We start from the raw sequence: 18,043 nt of genomic DNA on the forward strand, positions 1-18,043 counted from the left end.
AAAAAAAATAGCAAAATCTAAACAATCGTGTATAAATAATCTTAAAAAAATTATTTACATTGGAGTAGCCAAATGTAAACGATCGTGTAAAAAAGTAAACGATCATGTAAGAAAATAAAAGATTGTGTATAAAGAATGTTGAAAAAAAAAACCATTTAGATTGGAGTAGCCAAATGTAAACATAATATATAAAAAATATTGAAAAAAAATCATTTGATTGGAGTAGCCAAACGTAAATGATTGTGTAAAAAAAAGTAAACGATCATGTAAAAAAAGTAAATGATGGTCTAAAAAATCTAAACGATTGTGTAACAAAATTAATCAATGAAATTGGAAAGATAAATTGTACTCATATCTAAACAATTAGTAGAAATTGTTGTTATATCTAAACGATTGCATATAAATTGTAGCCATATCTAAACGATTGTGTTGTAACCATATCTAGTATAAATTGTAGCCATATCCAAACGATGCGTTGTAGTCATATCTAAACAATTGTGTATAAATTATAATCATATCTAAATGATCGCGTATCAAACAATAACAAAATCTAAACGATCGTAAATATATTAAGTGCGCGTTGTTGACGGGGCATTTTTGATATTTTACACAGTGGGCCTCTGGATTTTTTCATTTTTGAAATTGTTCTATATGATGTAAATATTTTATCCTTTTTTTTTATATTTTTAAAAGAGCCCATTCATTTCTCATATTTTATTGGTTTATAAAATATTTTAATAAATAAAAAATTTAGTTCATATAATTGATAATATGTTATGACTTTTTCTAAAAAAATAAATATTATGTAATGTATACGATACTTGTTTTTATGAAAATTATTGTTATTTAACTAATTTTAGTCCAAATCAATTTTTGATGGTCCAAATTTAAGATTAGTCGAAAGTACATGATTTGAACACCCAAACTATAATTTTATCAATCTTCAAAGTATGCGGATCAAAATAATATTTTAACTTGGACACCATTCTCTCGATGCTTAAACACCATGCTTGTTCTTAAGTTTGTGCCTTAGTTTCAAAATGTTAAACGTTTTAGTCGTTAGGTTTTACATTTGATTTTAATTTGGTTATGAAATTTCTAAATGTTATGGTGTTTTATCTTTGAAATTTGAATCTTGTATCAATTTAGTTTCTATGATTTAGGATTTACACTTTTAACCTTTATTTTTGACTAAAAACTAACATTTTCATCTATAGTATGAATGTCTATCAATTAATTTAAAAGGAATTATGGTTAATTGAATTTTGCTATTTTTCATCACTATTACAATTAAATGTACGATTTCACTTTATAATTATTTTGAATCAATCAATAGACATCAACCTCAATGACTAAAAGTGTATATTTAGTAAAAATTAAGGTTAAAATGTGGTTCAAAATCATTTTTAATTGGACAGTACTTTCAATTTTACAACATTTTAATGTTTTTACTATATGAAAGAATAATGTAGCTTTGTTCAACATTTTAATGTTTTTACTATATGAAAGAATAATGTAGCTTTGTTCGTTGTTGAGGGGTATTTTTCCATATTTCTTTTGGGTTATTTTTCATCCATCTTTTTGTTAGCCTTTCTGTTCTATCTTGGCCAGTCATAAGGCATCATGTGGCTTTGTATTCTTTTCTACCCTATTTCTCTCTTCCAATGTTCGAATATTATGATGTTACTACAATCTAATATACTTTCAAATTTGTAACTATTTATAAGAGTTTTATTTACGTAAATGTAAAGATAAACTATATATATATATATATAGTCTACACCATGAAGTCATAAAAATTAACATGTGATTTTGATATATATATATATATATATATATATATATATATTAGTATGAGGGTTGTATGAGGTAGTTTAAGTCCACATTCTGGTCCCGGGGCGCCGCAGTAACACTCCTTCTTACTTCAAAATCTTAATAAATTAGATTAACAAAAGACTCTTCTCTTTTAATTTGATTTTAAAATATCCACAACAAAACTCATTATTTTATGTTTCTCAATAAATTTAAAAATAAAAACAGCTATAACTTCCTGTGAACTTAAGTTACATTCTACCAATTTGAAAACAACTGATGTCATTTTTATACCAAAATATAATACAATATATATATATATATATATATATAATATTACTAATTCAACTTATTTTTAAGATAATTATCGATAAAAATGAAATATATGAAAAGGAAAAAAAAAAAAAAAACAGATAAAATGGTATTTAGTTGATCCAAGTCAACCAACCTTGATACCCACTCATGAAAATAAATGAAACAAATTTTCTTCTTTTACTTTGATTTAAACTGAGACATTCAAACTTCAAATTTTTAAAGAAAAATTTGTAAAATAGAAGTTAAGTTTGAGATATGAATTTGTCGATAATTTTTGAATCGAAGTTGATTATGGAAAATATGGATGTTTCAAATCTATTCAAGTAACGACGATTAAGTACTACGACGTTGATATCGAATCAACTTCAAATAAAAAAAGAGTCAATTTAGGAAAATCATCCAACCATCAACAAGACTTTGATTTCATTCACAATTGGATGAACCACGCCACCAATTTTGAGATGATGGTATGTGATGAAACTAAATATGTGATGGTGTTCTATCAAACAACATTGCCTCCATTTCCTCCCCCAAAGAAATATTGGTATTAACTCCTACTTGAAATAACATTAATAACATCTATTTTGTATTCTTTTTTTTTTCTTTTTGTACAATGGTAAAAATGAATAAAAATTCACAAATGAAAAAAAAAAATGGTAATTACAAAAAAGGAGAGGGGATTGCAGAGAGGAATGAAGAAGAGTAGTTCTACTTTTTCCCTCTCGCCTTCCTTTTGTTCTCATCGTCCTCGCCATTAAAATTCTGACACTTTCTCTCTCTCTTCAGAATAAAGACCCTCTCTTTCTCTCTCCTCCTCTCCTTCTACAGTGCCTTTCTACTTTTTCTTCCCCCTGAGATGAAAAAGACAGCGAAAAATAATGGCGGTTGTGCGTTGATTGATTGGAGCAAAGCGTCCTGACCCATAAAGCAGAAAAAAAAAATAAAAAAAAATAAAACCAATTAAAAATTAAAGGAAACATTTGTAGCAGAGCAAAAACAGAGGAGTCAGGGAGAGAGAGAAATCGGTAGAATGGTAAAGCAATAGTAGTCTACTACTTATTTCTCTTTGCAATTTCATAGCCCATCTATCTATTTAGCTACCACCACAGCAGAGCCTCAGAACATTAGTTTTAGTACCTTACCACCATGACCACGACCTTCGTAACTTTCTATCACTAGCTACTACTCGACCCATAAGCCTTGGATTTCCGTTATTCAGAACAAATTTAAGATACATCCACCCAATGGAGCTCGCATGATGTTGTTTCAATTCTTTTTGGTTTTTGGGTTTTTGATCTTTCTTCTTTCTCTTGCTTCCCTCGTTTCTGAAAAGTTCACCACTCACTCAGTGCGTAATGGGTCCTAGTTGATACCAGAAATGAACATGGGGGGAAGGTCGCTTTTCTTTGGTGTGCTTCTTCTACTTCTTCTTTGAGATCTGGGTTTTTTCCTTCTACTAAATATCTCAAACCTTTCATGTTCTTACTTCAAGATCTGGTGGCTCCCTGGCGTTTGTGGATCTTTAACTCTGTAGTAGTTTCAGCGCCAGAACTCTTTAAGAATCAGTAATTTGTGGGTCTGGAGGAGGAGGAGGAGGAAGAGGAGTTGGGTTTTTGAAGCTTAATCTGGGTTTTGTTTTGTAATTGTAAATTAAGAGATTGGTATAATCTTGGAGGGACTGTTAGTGCTGATTTGAAGCTTCGGATGAGGCGCAAAATCACTGTGTTCTGTTGCGAAACCGGCTTCGGTTGAGGATTCTAGAGTGGGCACCAAGTTTTTGATACTGTACAGATTGAAGCACGTTTAGCTTGAAATTACAATGGCGCTTTAGTTTGGGGAGAGGAATATTGTACTTGTGGAGTGAACAAGAGCCAGAGTCTTCTGGGTCGCGGATGTGTTTACATTAGCTATTTATTTATCACTTCGGTTGAAGGATATTGTCAAGTTTCGGTAAGAATGAGGCTCTCTGCGGGTGGTTTTAGTCCTCAGGCTCCGGAAGGTACGCCATACTTTGAAATTTGAACTACTTTTGCTTGAATTTTGTCTGTAAATACATTACGGGAAGTAATCAAAGATTGGAGATGATTCTGCTTTTGATAACTTTCCTATTTGATTCATACCCTTAACGTTTTTGTTCTTCCTTTTTGGATTGATTGGGGAGACTTGCATTTTTAACTCGTTTTTTTGCCTTCCGGTGGCCTTGGATTTTGCAGCGTCATGCTTAGATTTATGTCCTTTTCCTGCCTTTGGAGTTTTGTTTTATATTTTTTCAATCTCTCTGTGTGTCAACCATGAAAGTCTTTCTCTCTCTTTCTGTCTCTCTCTCCCAATGAGTGGTCCAGCCATGGAATTTCCTAATTGGAAACATTGGCCTTTTTTTTATGAAAATTGACCATCAATTTTGCAGGCGAGAGAAGGGTCCTGAATTCCGAGCTTTGGCATGCGTGCGCTGGTCCTCTTGTTTCTCTGCCGGCTGTTGGCAGTCGTGTTGTTTATTTTCCACAAGGTCACAGTGAGCAGGTGAACTCCATGAATTTCCATCTTTATTCAATGCCCACTTGAAATTTCTGACTTTCTTTTGAGATTTAACAACCCTGATGGTTATTCAGGTGTTTGGTTGCTACTTACTCTGTTTTGCTCTGTGTTTTAGTTGTGATTTTGACAGATGTCAACCTGTCTGATTGATATGATCTCTTATCTGTAGTTTTTGTAAATTTAATCGAGAAAGTTTTGGCATATGGGATGAAGTGTTGCTTGGTAGAAAGAATGCATTTGATTATTGTTCATTTATGAGTTTTTTATTTGTGCAGTCCAGTGAGAGTATACTGATCCGTTTCATGGAATCTTTAAGCTCTTTAAATCTTAAAGCTTACACCCACTTGTTTTCTGCGTAGGTTGCTGCATCTACCAATAAAGAGGTCGATGCCCAGATACCGAATTACCCAAGTTTACCGCCGCAGCTCATTTGTCAGCTTCACAACCTGACAATGCATGTAAGGCTTGGTAGTTTGCTTCTTCTGGTCTGGTTATTGTAGGCCGTGCTTCATTCTAACTTCTAAGTGTTTGAAAACTTCAGGCAGATGCCGAGACAGATGAAGTATATGCTCAGATGACTCTGCAACCCTTGAGTGCTGTAGGATTATTTCTCTTTTCTGGCATTTGAGTTGGACTCATAGTTTTGCTTTTCATTTTTTATAATATGAATTACGTTGTTATGCAGCAAGAATTGAAGGAAGCCTACCTTCCAGCTGAGTTGGGCACTCCAAGTAGGCAGCCAACGAATTATTTTTGCAAAACTTTGACAGCCAGTGATACCAGCACACATGGAGGTTTTTCTGTTCCTCGCCGTGCTGCTGAGAAAGTATTCCCCCCTTTGGTAAGTACTTTTTAAGATTTATAAGTAGTCATTGCCAATCAGAGTTCGTATTGTTCTGACCATATAGGTTCAATGCAGGACTTCTCTATGCAGCCCCCAGCCCAAGAGCTGATTGCGAGGGACTTGCATGATAATGAGTGGAAATTTAGACATATATTTCGCGGTAGGTATTCATTTCTAGATATTTTCTCTCCTTCCCGACTCCTCTTTGCATCTAATAGCTATAAAGGTGGCATTAGAGAAATGGAGAACTGACTACTATGCACTAGTTTAATAACCCCAACATTGTCGATATCTTTGCAGGCCAGCCTAAAAGACACCTTCTAACAACTGGATGGAGTGTCTTCGTGAGTGCTAAAAGACTTGTTGCTGGTGACGCTGTACTTTTTATCTGGTATGCAATGTTATCTTTATACTTTTCATTGCAGTTTGATGAGATTGTTGATCATATACATTTCTTCATGGTTCATTGTTTGTTATCCAATATCTTTCTTGTTCTATCGAACCTTATCAATTGACTTGTTTAGTATCAAATGAAATAACAATATCTTTAGTCAACTAAACGTTTAATGTCAGTCAATCAAGTTTCTCTTATGTTATCTGCTATAAAATCAATATCATTACAAGTTATTTGATCTTGACTTTGCGCTATCAGCATGCCAATGTAAGCCAGCTATCAATACAATACTGATATTTTTTCTCTTCAGGAATGAGAAGAACCAATTACTCCTTGGAATTAGGCGTGCAAGTCGACCACAAACCGTGATGCCTTCATCCGTACTGTCAAGTGATAGCATGCATCTAGGGCTTCTTGCTGCTGCAGCTCATGCAGCAGCTACCATCAGTCGGTTTACAATATTTTTTAACCCAAGGTGTGAAGTTTCTCTGAATGATAATGGGAATTCTTAAGATATTACTTGGTTTTTAGACTACATGTTCTAAACAAAAAGCTGGACTTCTAATCAGGGCTAGCCCTTCAGAGTTTGTCATACCACTGGCCAAATATGTGAAGGCAGTCTACCATACTCGTGTTTCTGTTGGCATGCGCTTTAGGATGCTGTTTGAAACGGAAGAATCAAGTGTTCGTCGGTAGGTCTGGAATGTTAGTCTATAGTTCTCTTTGTCTTTGTAAACTTCTTTAGATCAGTAAGTTTAAAGGGTGAAATAGATTATCTTGTTACGTGGCTTCTAGCTCTGTTTGCTGCATTTACTTTTGCCTAGTTATTGCAATTTGGCTTTGAAGTTACCCATTTCTTAATTGCTTTCAGCTTCTTTAATTTAGTTCAGCTTCTTTAATTTAGTACATAAGTTTCTACTACTGGAATTGGATGCTTATACATATGTCCCTAATATTTCTTTGGTGTATACAGCTACATGGGCACAATCACTGGCATTAGTGACTTGGATCCTGTAAGATGGCAAAACTCACATTGGCGCTCGGTCAAGGTTAGTGACACAGTTAACACTTGAGGAATCGTAAAGCTTAAGTTTCGACTGATGTGGTCTTAACCAGTTTTCTAGTTTTTCTTCTATAAGTCAGAACATTACTCTCATAAGCTGATTGATGCAGGTTGGCTGGGATGAGTCGACAGCAGGAGAACGACAGCCAAGAGTGTCTTTGTGGGAAATTGAACCACTGACAACATTTCCAATGTATCCGTCACCGTTTCCGCTTAGACTGAAACGACCATGGCCGACTGGACTGCCTTCTTTCGGTATGTAATTCTCTTGCAAGTTGCTACCATTACTACTTTATCAATGAATATGTTTACATGAATACATCTTAATGCTTTTAACATTCGAGTAATGATTTCCAGTTTTACTTTCTGTTTTTCCCATTGTATTTTTATTTAGACAGTGAAATCCTAGCTTTGGTCACTCATGTCTAACTTCTCTATGTGTTTATCTCCTAGGCATCAAGGATAGTGACCTCGGAATGAATTCTCCATTCATGTGGCTACGGGGAGATAATAGTGATCGCGGCATCCAATGTCTTAACTTTCAGGGAGCTGGGGTCTCACCATGGATGCAGCCAAGGCTTGATCCATCCATGATGGGTATGCAATCTGACATGTATCAAGTCATGGCTACTGCAGCTCTTCAGGAGATGAGGGCAATTGATTATTCCAAAATATCACCTGCATCTGTTCTTCAATTCCAGCAGCCCCAAAGCCTTCCTTGTCAGTCTTCTACCTTATTGCAGCCTCAGATGTTGCATCAGTCTCAATCTCAACAGGCGTTTCTACAATCTGTTCAAGAAAACCAGCAGCATTCGCAGCCGCAGCCGCAGTCTCAGTCTCAAACTCAGTCGCATCATCTTCAGCCACAATTGCAGCCCCAGCAATCATTCAATAATCATTCACAGCAGCATCAACAGCAACCAAGGCAGACGCAGCCACTCGATCATCAGCAGATTCCTTGTTCTATCCCTGCCATATCTCAGTTTGCTTCATGTTCTCAATCCCAGTCACCGTCCTTGCAAACTGTCCCTTCCCTTTGCCAACAACCAAGTTTTTCTGATTCCAATGGTAATCCTGTAACTAGTCCTGCTGTTTCCCCATTGCATAGCCTTGCGGGTTCGTTTGTCCAAGATGACTCATCTCAGCTGCTTAACCTTCAAAGAGCACATTCAGTAATTCCTGAAGCTGGTTGGCCATCAAAGAGAGCCGCTATTGATCCTGTCTGTACTGGAGCTTCTCAATATTTTCTACCTCAAGTTGAAATGTTGGGAACACCACAGAGTAGTATTTCTCAGAATACTGTTGCATTACCACCCTTTCCTGGAAGGGAATGTCCTATTGATGACCGAGAAGAGGGTTCTGATCCTCAAAACCATGTTTTATTTGGTGTGAATATAGATTCTTCATCCCTTCTAATGCAAAATGGGATGTCAAACCTTAGGGGAGTTGGCAATGATAGTGTTTCTACAACTCTACCTTTTTCTTCCAATTATATGAGCACTGCTGGTAGCAATTTTTCTGTAAATCCAACTATGACATCCTCGAATTGCATCGATGAATCAGGTCTCCTGCAGTCTCATGAAAATGTGGGCCAAGTAAACCCACCCAACGGAACCTTTGTCAAGGTGATGCATATCTGTCCCCTTTTTTTCCATTTCTACTTCTGATTGTTTGGTTTACATCCTCCTTTACATTGTACTATATTTGTGGCCTTGTCAGTATCCTTAATCCCTTCTTTCCTCCACTCATTTTATGTACAGGTTCACAAATCAGGGACCTACAGTAGGTCGTTAGATATAACCAAATTCAACAGCTATCCTGAGCTACGCAGCGAGCTTGCTCGCATGTTTGGCTTAGAAGGCGAGTTGGAAGATCCTTTGAGATCAGGCTGGCAGCTTGTATTTGTTGACCGGGAGAATGACGTTCTTCTTCTCGGTGATGGCCCGTGGCCGTAAGTTTTTCCTTCTCCATAACCTACACATTAGCATTTGGTTTATTCATTCTTGCGTTTAGTCAATATGTAAGTCAAATCTGTATCGTGGCGAGTTAAGAGTATAATTGACATATCCTAGAAAATGGCTCATTATAAAGTAAAAGTCAATTTTCTGAAAGAAATGAACAGAAAAATAGAAACATACTAAAAATTTTCTCAATTTGTCAGCTTAGGGAGCACTTTTATATCTCCTAATCATTTAGTGGCTCAACCAATGAATTTTTCTTGTGCATATCAGGGAGTTTGTAAACAGCGTGTGGTGCATCAAAATACTTTCACCAGAAGAAGTTCAGGACATGGGAAAACGAGGTTTAGAACTTCTGAACTCTGTGCCAATTCAGAGGCTTTCGAACAGCACCTGCGACAACTATGGCAGTCGACAGGACTCAAGAAATTTGATTTCAGGGATAGCCTCTGTCGGGCCTCTTGACTACTGAGTGACTCACCTACCTGGTTACAACATCATCGTTCTCTCTTCTGTAATATTAGCATTTTCTTTAAATTCTTCATATGAGGTTGTGGAAAAAAAGCTACAGAAATCTAGTTAAACATGCTTATGCTCTAGTACTGTAATTAAACATTTTCTTTTTCTGTTCTGTACTATCTTATTACATTGACGATACACTAGTCCTAGGACATCCATATTTTATTCCAAGACGAAGACTTAAAGTTAAATCATCTTGTCTCTCTTTCAGCCGTAGAAATGGAGTAAAGTTTAGCAGGATTGACTAAATTCCTATTTTCTGTTTTGTAATGACTTGAATTTTGTACAAACTTTCGGTTTGCTTAAAAGACTAAATACCATTGCATTCTTCTTTAGGAAACAGAAGCTGAAAGAATGTTTTTAGTCGATTTGAGTTTTCAAGATTCGTTGGGAAAAACCTCATGAATGAGTGAGATGAAGTAGTTGGGGATGTTGCCAACTTTATTCATTGATGCAATTGGTTTCCCTCTTGAAGAAGGCAATGAAGAAAGGAATCAAACAAAAGTGATGGTACTTTACAGAACGGTAAAAGCCTCAATGAAAGGAGATGTCTTCGTCACTATGAAAATGAAACTTGAAATCCAAATTTTTAATTACCGTTTTTAGATTCCATGGTCCCTTTCTTCTCTTATGACATTCTATTAATTGCAAAGTTTTCTTGATAAGCTCTAAAATGGGGCCCCTAAAGGCCAACACTGTTTGCTGAATCTCTTGGTCTGATGCTTTTGTAAATTCTTGATTCCCAGACAGCCTCTGGACTTTGTCTCAAACAATGGTTTTAAAATTGAAAGCTACTAATATTGCGAAGATGATAAAACATGTTGGAGAAATATCATTCATATATCAGCTAAGAACTTTTCTTTTAGTTATATTTTATGATGGATGTTACTTTAATGTTTTGAAATTATTTCTAAAAGTAAAAAAGAGGGTTAAAAATCTATGACAAATATTTGCCAAACCATGGAACGAAATGAACGGTAGACCTATCCATCTAAGTTGAAGCAAACTAAGATTCTCTTCTTTCTTTTTCAGATCATAACGTTGTTAGGTCAACATTGTTATATATTTTTGACACAAAAGTTACAAAAGCTTGATATGGGTGTAAAATAGTGTCTCGGTAGGCATCGAGCCGCCATCGGTTGAAAGACACGTAGTGTCCTTTTTCTCTTTATCCTCATGTTGCCTTCAAACTGTCAATAATTTCTTCAAACTTGTTTCTTCTCGGTTGAAAAGAAAGGCCTTTTGAAGGGTTAAAAGAGAGGCACATGAGGTTTGGTTGAGCTCTCTATTTTTCAATGGTGGGACTTTGGGGATGGCCAATTGTGTATAAAAGGTTGTGTAATTTGGATGCATCCTCAGCAAAGTGACACTTCCTTTTCTTTTCTTTTTTTTTTTTTTTTTTTTTTTTTTTTTTGTTTTTGAAAAATAACAATAATAAAAAACTTGTAAAAAGGGATGAATGGAATGGTGACAATGTAGGGCACTATCTTCAATGATGGCACCCCAAAAAGAAAAGGCTTGTGGGGTTTGCTTCATAATTATTCTCTCCAAACCTAGCAGTCCTTTTACACTTTTGGGTTTTGAAGAAAATTTTGAAACTTGAATTTGATCATCATGTTTCTTTTATATTTTGTAACTATTGCCGATGTATGATTATATAACTCATTTATCTTCCTTTCCCTCTCTTCAAACAAGGTTGAATTCAATAAACAATTCATAATTTTGAGCTTGGAGTTACCAACTACTACTATTTAAAGAGAGCTAGTATCAAACAAAAAATAACTATTTTAAATGATAAAATTGTTGAAAATATTTACAAATATCAAAAGTTATCTAGAAACCGATAGACATCTATCAATGTCTATATTACTAAGGATAGATGACAATAGTATATCAATGTGTGTGTATAAGTGACTATTAGCTAGTGATAGATTGTGAAAGTTTGCTATATATTTGTAAATATTTTGATTCGTTAATTTTGATAAATTTGAAAAAAAATACAAATTTATATTCTTCATATTAATGTTTAAATAAAAAGAAACTTTTTAATATTTGTCAAGATTAATATATAAAACTTATACACGGAAAAGAAAACATAAATAGTTGGATAATATAATTCATGTCATGTGAATAAAAAATAGTTCAAGAAAAAAATAGTTCAACCAACGTCAATAAGTATTGTAAACTTATTGCGTAGAGGTTCAAACTCTCATTCCATATATTAAAAAAAAATAACAAGCTGAGGTTCTTAGAAACAAAGTGGTTGTTACCTACAAGAAAACAGTTGTGGTTATGGTGACCAATATCTTTAATAATAGACAAGAGACTAAAAATTTAATTTGCATTGAATATATAGTGTACTTGAATTAATGGTTTTTTAGTTCATAGGCTCCTAAATAAATAAATAAATGAATAAATAAATAAATATGTTTTTGGTGAATGAACCAAAGTGATAATTAAAGCATAATAAACAACAATGCAAATAACTAAGAATCTAAAATAATTGAAAAGCAAGTTCCAATGGGAGAAACCCTACCCATAGCTGACCTCAATCTTATCTGACTTTGTTTTGTGAAGTTTAAGGCATTGGCCTTGGGGTCCTCTCTCTTTCACATCCCAAGGACTTGAGGATGCCAATGATTTTTACTTTATAAGGAAGAAAAAGAAAAATAATCTTCAAGTTACATTACTATTGTACATTAACTATTTTAAATATTCTAAAATTCAACTTCATAACCCTTTAGGATGATGAAGAAGAATAAAAACCTTTTTTGGAAAATTAAATGGCATAGTGAAATCCCAACAATTTAATTTTGAAGCAAGATACTCTTCAGCATAGAAAGCTATTTAAGACACGACCATATATACAGACAGAGTGTATGATGCAGTGTTTTAGTTATTCTAATTTATGGTAGTACTTTATGTTTGAAGTGTAGGCTATATTAGTTTATGTTTTGGGATAAAATACATTAAATACGAAATCATAGAAGAATTTGAAAGGGTATTTGGTAAATAATAATAATTAGAAACCAATATAAGATGTATTGCTACCCCATTATTCCCTCACTTGAAGTTGGAACCTAAACACTTCATAGTATATTTATCTTGAAAATTGAGGGTCGTTTGGATGTTGAGTTGAGATATGAAATCTAGAGTTCATATATTTGTAGAGTTCATATCTATAGAGATCGAGTTTATATGTCTGTGTTTAAGGTGTAAAGTTAAATTCAATATGCTAGAGATACGTCTGATGCAATTATTTTGAATTTTAAATAATATGTCTTTTTTTTATAACTTTTTTGATTTTATTTTTTTAATTTAATAACTCTACCTATTTTGTTTGAATAAAATATGGATTGCATTTGTTATTTTGTTTTTGGTTAAGTTCTTTTTGGCCATGGAAAATAATTGACCCACTACATTCTTTTTTGCATTTATTAGGTAAATAAAATATATTTATATAAAAAGAGAAATTAAAACTTTTGATTCCTAATCTCTCCATAAATTTCATCCTATCTTCTTTTTCTTTTCCTTTTTTCCTTTCTATTGTTGCTTTATATCTTCCCTCTACCATAATTTCTTTTAATTGAACCTCCCCCGTCATCTTAACACCCAATGGAATGCCATTGCAGGAAAGAAGTCATGATCGAGTACTCCATGTTTCAGAGGTGAGGAGATAGACAAATGTGAATTTGTTGATATCTCTTACACGAGGGAAAATGTATTGTGATGAGGTGAGGAATAAAACAACAATATGTTATTTTTTATTTTTATTAATAAATTTAGTTTTTTGTGGCGTTAATTTTGAGCACGTTGAAGACGAGTCGTTGAAACCTAAACGCGTTGAGATTCAATGCATTGAGATCATTAGAACACATTGACTGTTGAGACATTACGATTTGACATGATCGTTAAAATGTTATATTTTGACATGAGCATTGAGCATTCTAGATCTTAGGCGTTCATGATCTTATGACGATTGAAGCATTATGAAACCTACTACTATATGTAGTTCATCTCGTTGTCTCATTTTTGCATCATCAGGAAGCTTATTTCTTACAAAAAATTTCTTTGAACTTCTCCTATTTTCATTTTTCAAGCAAAGTTACATTCACGGGTGTTTGGTATTCTGATCGGTTCCGGTGCAATTTCGATTAAGTATTTTGTTGTTTTATCCTGGGGTTACGTGACAAGATTAAGAACTATTTGCACTTCGAGCATAGTCACAAAACATCTTAAATAGAGCATGTTTTGTGACTCAACCTTCATCTAACAAGGTTTTTTCTTGGAGCTACTAGGCGTTCTATCTAGGCGACCACTAGTTTAGGGGTTTTGTTTAGGAGACCACCAAGCATGTGACCAATCTAGGCTTTCTGTCTAGGTGACCATCTTCCAGACAACCTTCATCTAAGCAATCAAGTCATCAGGCAACCAAGTTTCAGATATTTTTGTTATAGGCATTCAAAATTCCAATGCCTAATTGTTGTTTCATCGCATTGTCCAATACCAATTACAACATGATGTTTGTTTGAAGTTTATTGTAGAGGTAGTTGTTGGAGTCCGAAGTTGAAAGTGGTTGTCAAAGTTGATTATCAAATGTGATTTTCGTCAAAGTTCGTTGTTGTAGGTAGTTATTGAAGGAAGAAGTTGGTTGTATGAAAATGATCTTGGAGTTGGTTGCAAGAGTTTGTTGTCGGAGTCGGGAATTGATTGCGTAAAGGTCGTCATCGAAGTTGATTTTCTCTGGAGTTTACTATAGGAGGTGATTACTGAAGCCTAAAATTGGTCTTCATAGTTGGTCATGCAATAATATTCGTTAGAGGTGGTTGTCAGAGCTCGAAATCGATTGTCGAAGTTGGACGTGTGAAAGTGGTCATCGAAGTTGGTTCTTGGAGAGTGTGACAATTATGGTAACCGTCAATGGTGGTTGATGAGTGTTGGAAACATTGAGAAGAAGGAAAAGTTGAGGTGAGTTGGTACAAGATGCCGACTTAACTTCAAAAACATTTAAAGTCAGTGTGCAAAAACAATGAATTTATACATTATACCAACTCAACTCATCTTACATTGGTGTGCCAAACACACTATAAATTCTTGGAGAAGCCTTCCAAATCTTTTCTCTTTAAAAAGGGTGAAAAAATCTAAGTTGAGTCATATCGTAAGAAATTGTGAGAAGAAGAAAAACTTCCAAATCTTGAAAGATAAAGATGACATAATTTGAACCATAGATTCTAGCTACATATGTACCCAAAAAGGGAAAACAGAGAGATATCACCACAGGAAAAATCTACTATTCTAGTAACCTTCTTTTCTTTATTTCAAATCAAAAGATTTGCACTTGTTTCCCCTCTCTTCAGGATTATCTAAATCCTTAAATTTAGATACATTTGCATCACTCACGTTCACCACTTGATATATATCATATTTAATACAAAGTGAAAAACGATCAAGGTAAGGTAACATTGAGTTCAAATGATCTGAATTCAAGATCCATGAGTAACAATAAAAAGGAGAATTCCAAACATAGAGTGAAACAACTGTTGGCCTATTTTGAGATTTCAAGCAAATTCCAGAGTTTATTCCTTCGATCTTTCGAAATCGAGACTTGAATATTACCAAGCAAGCGTAGGAAAGATCATTTATATCACCACATTTTGCAGCTATTGAAATCATTGATATGATGCTTCTACTTGTAAATTTTGCAACACAAGAACCATCCATGGATTCTCCACCATATGCTTCGAAGAAGCTAAGATCTAACAAGGTTGCCATATTTGAAGTTTTTGATATTACGGTTTGAAGCTGAAGAGAATGTAACAAATTAATGTATAATAACAAATGTAAATGAGTGATTAAAAATTATATGGTGAATGTTAAATTGTAACTTACAAGTCTTTCGGATAATAATTGTGGGCTTTGAATTGACCTCTTTGCCCAAATTCCACACCATATGATCTGGATGGTTAAAAACTCTTCTGTTAGTAAAGATGATCTTAAAGAATGATCATAATATTGGTATAAAGAACGTGGTAATTGTTATGAGCAGATTTGATCTAAAGAGTACAATTGACTTTATCTGAGTTTTCAAGTTATCAAATCAAGAAAATAATTAAATTATCCGAATTTGAAAGTCACACTAGGTCCAATTGAGCATGAGAAGAGAAGAGAAAACTCAAGTTGATTAGTCGAGACTGGCATCCCCATTTGATGAACGTGACATGTTACCCTCGTTTGAGTTTAGGGAAGATGAGTGTTTGGGTAGAAAACATGAACTAATATATTTCAATCTTGACCTTGACCTAGGTTGAGCTAAAATGGTATACTATATGTAGTCCTTGTTTTATTGTCCTCAAGAATCAACCTAATCTAATTCTGAAAACTTGATCCACCATGTCATAATTTTCCTATAAACGTCATAATAATGACTAAGTAAGTTTATTGTCATCCTTAAAACTCTTGCTACAACTACAAGTCTTATATTGACTTAGGTACGTACAGACATCGTGGCAAATATCACTAAGGTGCGTAGGTTTTTCATGATTCATAGATCGCATCTTTCTTGAACTACAAATTTTTTATTCTTGTCATGTACATTTTTTACAACTAACAATAACAAATAATTGGTGGCATTGTGATTGTGGTGGGGCATGTGTTAGAGACTTTACATAAATAGTTAAAGCGTAGATTGAAGCTAACTTCTAATGTTTACCAAATATAGACAATATAGAAACTTCGTTTAGTATCTATCAATGTGACACCGATAAAAAGTCTATTAGTGTCTATCATCGATTGAATTTCAAAATTTGCTATATTTTGTAAATATTTAGATTTATTTTACTAAAATTGAAAATGACCCCACCAAACAAAGACTAATCAATTTTTTTCTTTCAAAATATTGTACATGTTACTTAGCATTGTTGGTTAAAGAAATCCAAAGGTCCTACTCAAATGTATATTCCCCTACTTAGAAACAACGCTATCGTCATACAATAAATATTAATTTTCAAAAATACGTACAATAAAATTTGGCTGGCATAATTAAAATAGATTTGTGCTGAATTACACTACAACAAATGACATTTAATTTCTTAAGGTATGTCATCTTCCAACATTCATCTTCATCCATCTTATTTGCTTTCTTTTAGTAGTAGCAAGTCATCGTGCCAAATTACTCAACGAGTTAAAACATTTCGTTAGGAAGGAAAAAGGTTCAAAGTGCTCCAACCATATAGTTCCAGAAACATAAAAGTCGAAAAACGAAAATCCAACTGAAGGAGAGACCATTACTACACATCCACCATAAGCAATTCATGAGAGACGCAGAGTAGACTACAGCCAATTCCAAACATAATTAATATTACAGTGATGATAAAAATATAAGTTATGGAAAAGATGAATCAAGATGCATGTGTACTGTTGTATGAATGAATGAATACGAGAAAGGGAAGTTAAAGTATTTACCATATTTCCATGGATGCTCTTGAGAACACAATTCTGAATACAACCAAGATTATTGGTGGAGAAGGAGAATTGTTTCAGAGCTTCAACAAAATCATCAACGACCAATACCATTGGCTTGAATACAACAAAACTTACATAAATTTCTTTATCATTAAAACCCACACACCACTCCATCTCTCTGATCTGTCTTCCTAAACTTTGTTTTTTCTTAACTCTAAAGTTTCAGCTTTTGAAGAGAATTCAATTGAACTAAGTTCAAGGAAAGCACCAAGAAAATGGGTTTTAACAAAGATTTGTGTTTTTTTAAGGTCATTGAGGACTTCCCACACTTTGCTTGGTCTTCTTTCTTTTGTCTTAGTCAGCTTCTGGAAGAAATGTGAAAAAAAAAAAAAGAAAAAACAGATTAAAAACTTATTCCTTTTTTTTTTGAAAGAAACTTGTAAAGGCTTGTTGTTACATATTTTTCTGAAAAACGAGTGTTTGTCAACATTTGGGCTTGAAATGGTGATGTAAGTTGGAGTTTTTCTATGGCTTAAAATTCAAGTCAAATGAAATTATTGTTGTTTTCACATTGGCTTGAATTATGTTTGATTTTGTATGTGAATTGAAAATGGACGTGCACGTATTCATCGGTTGTCTATTTTTAATATGAATTTCTCAACTTTTTAACACTGCAATTCATCAATTAAAATTAGAAAACGTCTTTCAGTATCTTTCAGCCACCACTATTTTAATAAAATTGTAGAATTTGAAATTGGGAGTGCCATCGAAAGAGTCAAACATGAGAGAAATTACTCGATGAAATCACTACAAATTGACAAGTAGTTTTGCACCGTTAGATTTATAAGGAAAAATGTAAAAGTTTTCTAAATATATATCTGAGTTTATATGTTAGAAAAATATACCTATCTCACGGTTATTATGAGACAGTTACCTTGTGATACTTACCAATGAGACCCTATCAATTAGTAATATACATAAGAATTAGTCATAGATAATAATATAATTAGATATGCTTTTCATGGATCATGGAATCCTTTTCTACAAGGTAGCATCGGTAAGAAAAAGGTGAATAATGTTATTGTTACCGTGAAAAGTTATTCTAAAATAATTGACAAAAACTTATCATAAAAGAACATTCT

At 33.8% G+C, this 18,043-nt stretch overlaps 2 protein-coding genes across 2 annotated transcripts; one reads left to right on the forward strand and one right to left on the reverse strand.

Moving 5' to 3' along the window:
- Positions 1 to 2,853: 2,853 nt before the first annotated feature.
- LOC103487981 (auxin response factor 6-like) lies at positions 2,854 to 9,689 on the forward strand. Its single transcript, XM_008446512.3, has 14 exons — positions 2,854 to 4,126; positions 4,535 to 4,647; positions 5,022 to 5,120; positions 5,204 to 5,260; positions 5,348 to 5,503; positions 5,582 to 5,666; positions 5,807 to 5,897; positions 6,211 to 6,375; positions 6,470 to 6,592; positions 6,874 to 6,949; positions 7,074 to 7,218; positions 7,417 to 8,588; positions 8,724 to 8,914; positions 9,195 to 9,689. The coding sequence occupies exons 1-14, from the start codon at positions 4,084 to 4,086 to the stop codon at positions 9,391 to 9,393; spliced, it is 2,715 nt and encodes a 904-aa protein (XP_008444734.2). The 5' UTR covers positions 2,854 to 4,083; the 3' UTR covers positions 9,394 to 9,689.
- A 4,768-nt stretch (positions 9,690 to 14,457) lies between these two features.
- On the reverse strand, positions 14,458 to 17,243 carry LOC103487959 (uncharacterized). Its single transcript, XM_008446481.3, has 3 exons — positions 16,902 to 17,243; positions 15,330 to 15,395; positions 14,458 to 15,242 (listed from the first exon to the last, which is right to left on the reverse strand). Exons 1-3 carry the CDS (start codon positions 17,073 to 17,075, stop codon positions 14,754 to 14,756), a joined length of 729 nt encoding a protein of 242 aa, XP_008444703.2. The 5' UTR covers positions 17,076 to 17,243; the 3' UTR covers positions 14,458 to 14,753.
- Between the last annotated feature and the right edge of the window lie 800 nt (positions 17,244 to 18,043).

Source organism: Cucumis melo, chromosome 12 (assembly GCF_025177605.1).
Source record: "Cucumis melo cultivar AY chromosome 12, USDA_Cmelo_AY_1.0, whole genome shotgun sequence".
In the NCBI taxonomy this organism is placed as follows: domain Eukaryota; kingdom Viridiplantae; phylum Streptophyta; class Magnoliopsida; order Cucurbitales; family Cucurbitaceae; genus Cucumis; species Cucumis melo.

What these genes read in the sequence shown, in the direction of transcription:
- LOC103487981 (XM_008446512.3), top strand. Translation starts at nt 4,084, where the DNA reads ATGAGGCTCTCTGCGGGTGGTTTTAGTCCTCAGGCTCCGGAAG. An exon ending in CACAAGGTCACAGTGAGCAG is followed by an intron (nt 4,648 to 5,021) that starts GTGAACTCCATG and finishes TTTTCTGCGTAG; the next exon opens with GTTGCTGCATCTACCAATAA. An exon ending in AGAAAGTATTCCCCCCTTTG is followed by an intron (nt 5,504 to 5,581) that starts GTAAGTACTTTT and finishes GGTTCAATGCAG; the next exon opens with GACTTCTCTATGCAGCCCCC.
- LOC103487959 (XM_008446481.3), bottom strand. Translation starts at nt 17,075, where the DNA reads ATGGAGTGGTGTGTGGGTTTTAATGATAAAGAAATTTATGTAAGTTTT. An exon ending in AGAGCATCCATGGAAATATG is followed by an intron (nt 15,396 to 16,901) that starts GTAAATACTTTA and finishes TTAACCATCCAG; the next exon opens with ATCATATGGTGTGGAATTTG. An exon ending in AATTATTATCCGAAAGACTT is followed by an intron (nt 15,243 to 15,329) that starts GTAAGTTACAAT and finishes CATTCTCTTCAG; the next exon opens with CTTCAAACCGTAATATCAAA.